At 44.3% G+C, this 10,000-nt stretch overlaps 1 protein-coding gene across 5 annotated transcripts in view; it reads left to right on the top strand.

Annotated features, from left to right (window-relative positions):
• LOC138971330 (transcription factor SOX-6-like) overlaps window positions 1-10,000 on the top strand; it is a 328,814-nt gene that overhangs the window by 250,117 nt on the left and 68,697 nt on the right. For all 5 annotated transcript variants that reach the window (XM_070344051.1, XM_070344050.1, XM_070344053.1 and 2 more), the window contains one exon: window positions 5,389-5,443. In XM_070344051.1, the coding sequence (XP_070200152.1) occupies window positions 5,389-5,443 (55 nt within the window). The remainder of the gene's footprint in view (window positions 1-5,388; window positions 5,444-10,000) is intronic.

Raw genomic sequence — 10,000 nt, 5'->3', positions numbered from 1 at the left:
CACGCTGCCGAGATTTCTTTGTGGTCTCTTTCAATATTGCATTCCGCCGCAGGAGCTGCGTTGGGGCGATATAATGGAACAAACTTTGGACCCGTCCCTCGGCTGACAATTGTTGTTTGCAGACCTCGAAAGTCGCGCCACGCGTTCCATTTCCTGCGCCAGATTTGGCTTTTATTTCCTTTCATCAGGCCCCATTTTCTTGGGATGTTACTATAGATTTTCTCCCCGAGCCCAAGACATCTCGGCTGTAGCGGCTTCTCTCTTCCCCTTCTGACACTAATGGGAGAAAAGACGGCTCGTCACACAATCGCCAACCACCAGTCCCAATATTTCGGAACCCCCCTTCCAGAACCCTTTCTTCTACCCCCCCTCCCCCTACTCCCGGACACTTTTCCCCTCACCTCCTTCCTCCAAGATGCTTTTTCTGTTGCGCCCCACTGTCCTTTTTCTCTCCCTACCCCTCTGACTCTCTTTCTTTTCGCTTGCACCACTGGTCCTCTCGCTTTTTTGGACATCACCCCCTTGACGCCTAGCTCAGACCTTGTTGCTCCCCCCCCCAACCCACACCCTTCCCTCCCCCCTTATCACAACTATTCTCACTTTTTTCTTCTTGTTTCTTTTGCTTCTTCTTTTTTTCTCCTTTTTCCTGCTTTTTCGCAACTTACCCAAACTTTCTGAAGACATTGTTACTGCCATCATCACCCTCTTCGCTGCCCCTCAATCCCTCCCCCTTCCAGTACCACCCCCACCTCCAAACCCCTCTCCCAACCTCCCTCTCTCCCATGTCTTTGCCCTCCACCCCTCCCTCCTTCCCTCCCTCCCTCCCTCCCTCCCTCCCTCTTTTCCTTTCCCTTCCCAATGCAGTGTATGTGTGGGCACCAGTCACAAGGCATTGTTGAGAACGACTCCAGAAGGCCTGTGGAGATGTATGTCCCGCTGGAACTTGTTGGAGATGCCTGTTCTCTCTCATCTGCGCGAAAAGGGCGAGAAAGGTGAAGATGGTGTTAAATTGGTGACTCTGCTGAAGGCGCTTGAGGTCTATCGACTAAGTATTTTGTTGTCGAAGGAGCAACAGAAAGCTTCAATGTGAAGGCAGGGAGGGGGAAAGGTGGTTCCAGATGTATGTCGACTAAATATTTCGTTGTGGAAGGAGGAAAAAAGTTTGAATGTGAGGGGATTGGAGGGAGGGGGAGTTGGCTCTTGATGCCTGTCGACTAAATATTGTGTTTTTCAAGGAGGAAACACGTTTAACTGTGAGGGGTAGTGGAGCGAGGGGTGAGGAGGGTCTTGATGCCTGTCGAGTAAGTATTTTGTTGTCCGAGGAGGAAAAAATGTGACTGTGAGGGGAAGGTGGCAGGAGGAGGCATCAAGAGGGACAGAAGGTAGAACAATAAGAGAAACGTTCTTTGGTGACATTTTGTTTTCATTGAAATAACAATTTAGGAGAAAGAAGGTGAATGAGGCCAGACACAGACTCTATGAGAGAATTCTAGAGACGGTTCTTGAAAAAAGCAGAGAAGACATTTTCTGACCTGGTTTCAGAAAATAGTAAGTGATGGTGGAGGAGGCAAAGCTATAAAAGCTATTAAAAAAAAACCAGAAGCTATAAAAAAAAAATGACAGAACAGATTTTTCCTTTACATTTTATTGTAAGGGAAATTAACATTTTGTGCAGGAAGAAGAATGGGGTGGATGAGGTAAAACAGGAACATAAGCTGGGGATATGAGAGTAAAGAATTTGTCTGACCCTAGTTCAGTTTTATGGGGCATGCTCTTTCACGACAAGAAAGAAAGGATACTTTTTAGTGAAAAAGGGCGGGAGGTGGGTAGGTGGAGGAAGGGTGGAGGAGAAGTATTCAAAATGTCTTTGTGCAAAGTTCAGACAAAACTCCCCCGAAAAAATGAAGTATATTTAATAGAAAAGAGGTGCTGACAAACAGCGGCGAACCTCTGTGCTTCTGCGCGAGTTTTAAAGTCTTTTCGGAATCGTGGATAGAAGAAAAGTTTTTGAAAGAAGATTTGTGTTTGTCTTTGCTTTCGTTTTCTTGCATGCTCTGGTGGAGTGTGTTCCAGTCTGTCTCGATCGGCACCGGGTTTTGACGAGGGCGAGAGAAATGTGAGGATGTTTTTCCGTCTGAGTGGTGCTTGTCCTTATTTCTTATTTGAGAAAAGGGGGGACATTGGAGGGACAAGACTTTGGTCTTGCGTGTGCCTGTTCAACCTCACTTCGCTTTTCTGTCTCTTTCTGTGCCCTGTGTTGGTCGTGAAAGGACACTGCTTTTGTCTGTGCCTGTTGATTTTCACTTCACCTTTCTCCTAGTTTCTTCACTGAAAAGAGACTTTTGGGGTTTTGTCTGTAGATTTGTACTTCTCTGTCTGTCTTTTGGCTAAAAAGAGATCGCGGTTTTGTCTGTAGATTTGTACTTCTCTGTCTGTCTTTTGGCTAAAAAGAGATCGCGGTTTTGTCTGTAGATTTGTACTTCTCTGTCTGTCTTTTGGCTAAAAAGAGATCGCGGTTTTGTCTCAGTTTTCTTTCTGACTGTCTTTGGCTGTGCTGCTTCGTCAGTGTCTGTCGATTTTTCTCTTCTCTTTTCAATCTTTGCTTCGAATCTGACACAATGCCAAAACCTTGAGGCCTTGGTTTCATGTTTGTTAGCTGGACTTTTTTGTTATCACAACTTACTGCTTCTGTATTACATATATATCACTCTTATACTGTAAAACACCAGAAAAGAAATACCAGCATTTATATAAAGTCATTGTCTTTTCTTGATTAGTGCATATTAACCATTCTGTCGTCTGATCAACGATTGCAACTGAGTTCCATGCCAACACCTCATTCTTAAGAGACCGGCACGGTTGGCCTAGTGGTAAGGCGTCCGCCCCGTGATCGGGAGGTCGTGGGTTCGAACCCCGGCCGGGTCATACCTAAGACTTTAAAATTGGCAATCTAGTGGCTGCTCCGCCTGGCGTCTGGCATTATGGGGTTAGTGCTAGGACTGGTTGGTCCGGTGTCAGAATAATGTGACTGGGTGAGACATGAAGCCTGTGCTGCGACTTCTGTCTTGTGTGTGTCGCACGTTAAATGTCACAGCAGCACCGCCCTGATATGGCCCTTCGTGGTCGGCTGGGCGTTAAGCAAACAAACAAACAAACAAAATTCTGAAGAGTTCTTTAGCATATTTTGCTGGAACGATAAGATTCGTAACGGGACAAGGAAACAAATCACTACATTTGTTTTAAAGAAAAACTACTCACAGTGCTTAGTTTTGACGTAGATTACGGTCAGTGCCAATCGAGGTTTGTCTTGAAGAAACTTACTGAAACCCGTGGTAACTGTTGCTTTTTGAAGAGAAGTCACATTTGAGCTGTTACAAAGCGCGCCACAAGGTGCATACGTGGCCTTTGTGATGGGTTTCAAGAAGTAGACACCTCTAAATGTCAAGCACAATATCTGCTACCTCGAGTGTCTGTCTTATACAATTGTGGGGTTAGGGTTGGCGAGGGGTTTGGGCCAGAGGGGGGTGGGGTGGGGGGGGGGGGGGGCGCTGGGGACGTGATAGAGATTGCGTTTGCTTTCGTAGAAGAAGAGCATCCTCATCCCTGTGCACTTCCAATCCCTACCCCCCAAACTCCCCCCACCCCCCACCCCCCTTTGAAATTGCTCAAACTGTCCTTTTGGCCACAGTACACAGTAGCCACAAGTTTCTAAACCTGGGTTGTTAGGAGGAAGGGGGTGAATTTTCTGTTTATTTTCCGTTTTAGGGGAGAAAATCACCGTACGTTCACCCCACCCTTCACCCATCCTAGGCTGACCACCACCCCCCCCCCCCCTTTTTTTTTTCTTTCTTCTTCTTCTTTACTTCACTTTCATTGACCCTTTTAGCCATGCCGGACACACGTTTCCAGAAGACCAAAAACCTTCAACCACCCCCCCCCCCCCCTTCACATTTTTTCTCCTTTCTCCTTTCTTTCTATCTTTCCTTTTTTCCCTTGACTTTGCTGGCACTGTCCCATCAGCCACAATGTTCACAAGTTTGTGGAGGGCCAAAAGCCTGGTTGTCGCGATGACTCAGTGGGTCCTTTCTGGCGCCCAGCGACCCTCCATCCGAAGGCAGTCAAGTTGAAAGTGAAAGGGACGGTTCCGCTGGCGGGACAGCAATGGCTTGATGCTGGCCAAACCATCAGGAAAAGGACAGAGGAATCACAAGAAATGGGGTGGGGTGGGGAGGGGTGGGGGTGAGAGTAAGTGGTGGTGACGGTGGTGGTGGTGTTGGTTGGGGGGGGGGGGAAGGTGGCTGGTGGAGGGGAGGGGGGAGATGCTGGGGTAAATGAAGGAGAAGGGGTGAAGTTGTAGGAGAGGGTATTGGGAGAGAGAGGGAATGAAAGAGAGAGGGAGAGAGAGAGAGGACGGGAGAAAGAAAGAAAGAAGGAAAGAAAGATAGAGAGAAAGAAAGAAAGAAAGAAAGAAAGAAAGAACAGAAAGAAAAAGAGAGAAAGAGACTGAACAAAACGAAAGAAAGAAAGATGGATAAGGACAGACAGAGACAAACAACTCTCGCAGGCAAAGCAGAAAAAGACAGAACTCCCAGAAAAGGGGAGACAAACAGAAGAAGATAAGGGGAAAAGGAGGAGTGGCGGACATTCATGTCATCCATGTTTCGACAAACTCGATAAATACATCTCGCGGCCTCAGGCTCTCGGTCTGAAGTTGTCTGCTTCGATCATAACATTTTTTTCCGCTGAGATTTTTACTTTGGCAATATTTCTGCGTGTGCAGATTGCTGTAGAATAATCTTGACAGCTTGGCAAGGATTTTTGCTGTCCCTTTGCTGTTACCCTTTTGCTAAGCGGCTGCTGACTGGGTGTAGCTGTTGTGATCTTTTAGACCTCTGTCAATTTGTCTACGCACTTACTTTTAGTCTTTGTGTGGGTTCTTCTTTTACTATTTCTGGAATACTTTCTTTTATGTCGTCCACGGCGAAAAAAAATAAAACATGCTCGTAAAGAATTACTTTGTATGCTGACTATATTATGCTTTTCACATCACACACAATCAAAGAGTTCTCTTCAAGTGTGTATCTTTCTTAACCTGATCATCGTGCATGGAATTCGTTTAAACACGTCTGAAAAGACTTTTGGCATTCGTCTATCCGATGGGGGGAAATACAATTCATTAGCTGTACTTCATCTTTCCCTTTTGATTGTCTTTTTATTTATTATTTTTTATTCCGTAGATGTTATGTTGCCACATGTGTTGTCTTGCAGTTATAAGTATGCCTTAATTATATGTCAGTACAGTAAATGTTGATACACAATTAAGTACTGAATGCAGAAGAAGACAGTATAATACGTACGTTTTCTTAAAATGTCTCGTTCTGATTTCAGGACTCAAGAGAGACGTCTTCAAGTCCAGGAGCCAAACCATCTTTGCAGCTTCCAGGTAAGTCCCAATTCCAATCCCCTTTTTGCTTTGCAACCTCCTATTTTACGTTGCTGTCTGTGTTGTTGATGTTGTTTGGTAGAACACTGTGACTGCATCCACACACACAATTACCCTGTGCACACACTTTGACCAGAGAATCCAACGTTCATTTCTTGACTGCACGTTTTATTGGTTGATGGGCTGGTTGATGGGCTGGTTGATGGTTTGTTTGTTTGTTTGTTTGTTTGTTTTTCCTTCTTCCTTTCTTTCTTCTTTTTTCTGATTTTTTTTTTTTAAAGAGCGTTATTTTTGTAGTGTTATCCTGTGCTTCAGTCTTTTGTGCGAAAAGTCATTTCTTTGCCATTTAAACAAGCTTGCTGTCGCGTTAAAACAACACACGCTTTGAATCTGCTTTCTCGCACTTACAGCTGTTCGTTCCGACTGAGTTTGAAAATAATGGTTCGAACAGTTTTAAAATCGCGTATGTAATGATAACCCTGAAGGCGAAATACAAACAATATGTAAAAAGTAACAAGGGGGGGGGGGGGGGGGCGGCATAGGGTGAAAATTCAGCACTCACTACGAACTTCAGATTTTAACATCTCATGAGCCACTCTCCCTACGCGTGCGCATGAAGTTGAGAACGATAACAAGACAGAAGACCGTGAAGACCTCCAAGTGCGAAAACAATGTCATTAATTACCTGATCAGCCGACGCATCCAACCAGTGTTTCCGTCTCTTCTTCCTCGCTCTCATTATCTTCCCTCCCCGTCACGGTCTGTCTACGGCCTCATTACCTTGATTAGCGAGTCATATGCTAGCCATCCCGCTGTCCACCTGTTCTGCAACAGGAGGCCAGCCATAACAATGCGGGCATGAGGCGAGTGTCCGGTGTGTTGTCTCTGCAAACAATGGCTAGATGAGTTCCCCCTGGTCCTTCTCTAGCTGGAGATGGGCACACTGGCTGCTGTGGAACTCTGGCCAAGGAAAATAGGCCTGGCTTCTGCCTCCTGCTTCTGCTGTTGTGCTGTTCTTGGACCAGTGGGGCTGTTTGTTTGAAGTAGAAATGTTTTGGCGAACCGAGTTTTTTAAGGACTCTCTTCTGATGCTACTTTGCAGAGACTCACTTTTGGTTGCTTCTTAATGGTTCGGTTTAGTTTTACCCACTAGAACGGGGTTTTGTTTGACGTTGTATTTGAATGCAAAAATCAAATTGAACTTTGGATTTAGATGATATTAGAATTTAAAAAAAGTCCAGCTGTTTGTTTAATTTAGTCTTTAAAAAATATAGTACTGATCAAGAACCTATGTCCACCAAGTGACAGATGCTTGTTAGAACGACCTAAAGAAGGGAACATAATTATTGCAATCAATATTAAAGCGCTCTGCACACTGGCATAACATTGCTTAACATATCCTTCGAAAGCAATCGACACTTTCAACTCTCCAGCACCACAGGAAAATCCAAACACCCTGGAACCGAATGGATAGTACAATTGTCTTCTGCAGACCGGCGGTAAGGGAAGTAATCCCCAACGCCAAAGGGAAGGAATTGTGTTGTCTGTGGCGTGTCAGCTGACAAGGGCAGGTAAAAATGGCAGCGCTCTATGCCGCAGGTCTTGTTACGAAGCCAAACAACTCGGACAAATTGGCCGGTCTGCAGAATGCCATGCCAGACCGGGCTGGAACTGTAGTGGGAGGGAATGCCAGGAATCCTCGATCCTCCCTCTAAACATAGTCCGCATTGTTTGGCAATGAAAAAATAATAGGCTGTATACCTGTATGAGTTTCCAGACTGTAGGAAGCTTTCTGACTACTGACTATTTTGTGTTTTAATGCGCGGTATGGTTAAGTGTAAGTTTTTATTGTGAATATAGTTTACTTAGGAGATAAAAGATTCGTTGACTCTTCAGAAAATGAAACAAACGGCAAAAACAATAGTTTTAAAAAAGTATGTTTTACAGGAAGCATGATGAATTAAAAGGGCACGTCATGAAAGTAATCTTTTGTCGTGATATTTTGTCAGAAGTTATATGTTTAATCAAGAGCAAGGCTCAACAAAACCGCACCACATTGTCGTCTGCTAGATTTTTAAGGGTTGATGTACATGTCAATGTTCTCTTTTGTCAGTAATGAAACGTTCCAGTAACTTACCATTCTTGATTTTATTCTGAATGTTCGGAACGTTAGTGTCTGTTTTAGATTTTCGCTCTCTGAAGCACATGGAGAAAAAAAGTTCACAACAAAATTCAAATGACTTAACTATCATCGTTTGCAGCTGTTATTCGCATTGTAGCATAACATCTGACCCACTTCTCATGAATCCATTTCACCTAGCGATCCTGAACTGAGCAGTCCACTAATGGTTGTGTAGGCGGGAAAGGTTAAAGATCTAGCTGAATAGGTTAAGTTGTCTGAACGAGCTAGGTTCAAGAAATCGCCGAACATTTTCTTGTCCAAGTTGACGAATATCAGCATCAGCCATCATTGCTTGCATTCTCTCCCTTCGCTGCACTCTTCTGTCAGAAAGTCACTTCAGACATCAAACGGGTCGAAAATGGCGATCAGAACGGCACAGAAGCCGCGGGCTAAGTAGTTAGTAGTTGCGTGGAAAGAAAGACTCATCAGGACTCTTGTTCGCTGGAGTTGCTTGTTAAGAGTGATGATCTTCACCAAAGGCGAACCTTTCTCCTCAAAGCATTCTCTTGAACACACTAGAGAACACCCAGAGCTTCAGGGCCTTACTCGCATACTGGGACTACTTTGTAAGTCTCAAAATCTCTGATTGACTAGCGGAGCACCGTCACTACCTACCTCTTTCTGCTTCAACAATCACTTGACCCCTGTTGGTGCCTGACAAGACTTTTCTTCCAGCTGTCTTTGAAGATGACCCAATCGGCCCGGAGTTTAAGAGAGACAGGCTCCGGCTAAATTGTCCTAATAGTGATGAGATAGTTGATAAGCCAAGACCCCCAAAGAGCCTGCATGATAATGGCTCGAGAACAGACTGACCAGAGGAGAAAGAGAGATTTGCTTGTTGGCCAAGAGGTTAGAAGTTGTCTGTCTGTCTTGCTCTTCTGTAAGTGGTGATCCCTTTCATGTTTCTGAATCTAAAGTCTGCAGATTAATATGTTGCTAACCACAAAAAGACGAAAATACTTATAGGCATCAGCGTCTAATATCTGAATGTGTTGAATCTGTTGTTTTTGTGCTTTATAACTTGCTTTATAAAAAATAAAATAAAGATATCATACGATGTATTGCGCATTACTGGCCGCTTTCAACCACTTTACCCCAACCCATCTCCCCCTCCCCCCCCCTCCCCTCAACCCCATCTCCGCCCAACCATCCCGTCCCCTCTACTGCCAGAAAACAGAACAGATCGCACTTGCTCCAGAAAGAAAGAAAGAAAAAAACAGACTCACCCCCCCTAAAACATTGGGATATCAGAGCAATGACTTGTTGGAAATGAATGGGAATTGTGATAGTCGAAGAATATCCTTAAAAGATAAATGGCTTTTTCGTCTGAATGGATCTTTTGCATGGAGAGGCTTTTAGCCTTGATATGGGAGGAATGAGCTAGAAAATTCGCGGACAGGAAGAAACAGAAAATTGATTGTGAAAAATGGCGTAGCATTGGAGGTGAAATGAAACGTCAGAGACAAGAGGGGTGGAGACGATGGGTGAGAATAATGAGAGAGCAGAAGAGGCAATGGACGTCGGAGAGCGAGACATTGGCAAGACGATTCCCAGGAGGCTTTCACAAACAGTGAAGGCAGAATGGAGTGGGAAGAGTAATGCTAATGATGTTTTGTGTCAGGTTTTGTTCGTATCGAAATGGACAAAAAACGGGCGTAAATGTAATGTAATGAAACGATTCGACTTTCATTTTGTGTTTTTTACAATTGGGATCTTTAACGATTCTAAGGAAAGATGAACAAAGGCGGAATAAAGCGAAAACTGCAATGAATTTTTTGCATTATTCTGTAAGTTGATTTAAACATATATATGCTGAAATAGGAGAGAGGAGGCAATAAATAGGTGAGTTTGAGAATGGTGAGGGGGAAACGTTTACATTGTGTTCAAACCGAGAATGAAAGGATTGTGGTAATTACAATTCAAAAGGATCAGTACATAAAAGTTGTTTAACGAAGATTCTAATCCGCTTTTTTATGATGGAAAAAAGTATGTATCACTAAAAAAAAAAAAAAAAATCACATAAAGATAACTACAAAAAGTCGACAACAAGGCAGTTCAAGACATTGTTGAAAAATTAAAAATATTGCACATGTTTGTTTGTTTGTTTAACGCCCAGCCGACCACGAAGGGCCATATCAGGGCGGTGCTGCTTTGACATATAACGTGCGCCACACACAAGACAGAAGTCGCAGCACAGGCTTCATGTCTCACCCAGTCACATTATTCTGACACCGGACCAACCAGTCCTAGTACTAACCCCATAATGCCAGACGCCAGGCGGAGCAGCCACTAGATTGCCAATTTTAAAGTCTTAGGTATGACCCGGCCGGAGTTCGAACCCACGACCTCCCGATCACGGAGCGGACGCCTTACCA

The sequence above is a fragment of the Littorina saxatilis genome, linkage group LG7, assembly GCF_037325665.1.
Source record: "Littorina saxatilis isolate snail1 linkage group LG7, US_GU_Lsax_2.0, whole genome shotgun sequence".
NCBI lineage: Eukaryota > Metazoa > Mollusca > Gastropoda > Littorinimorpha > Littorinidae > Littorina > Littorina saxatilis.
The sequence above is the reverse complement of the archived record's forward strand: the minus strand, read 5'-3'. Positions and strand labels throughout refer to the sequence as shown.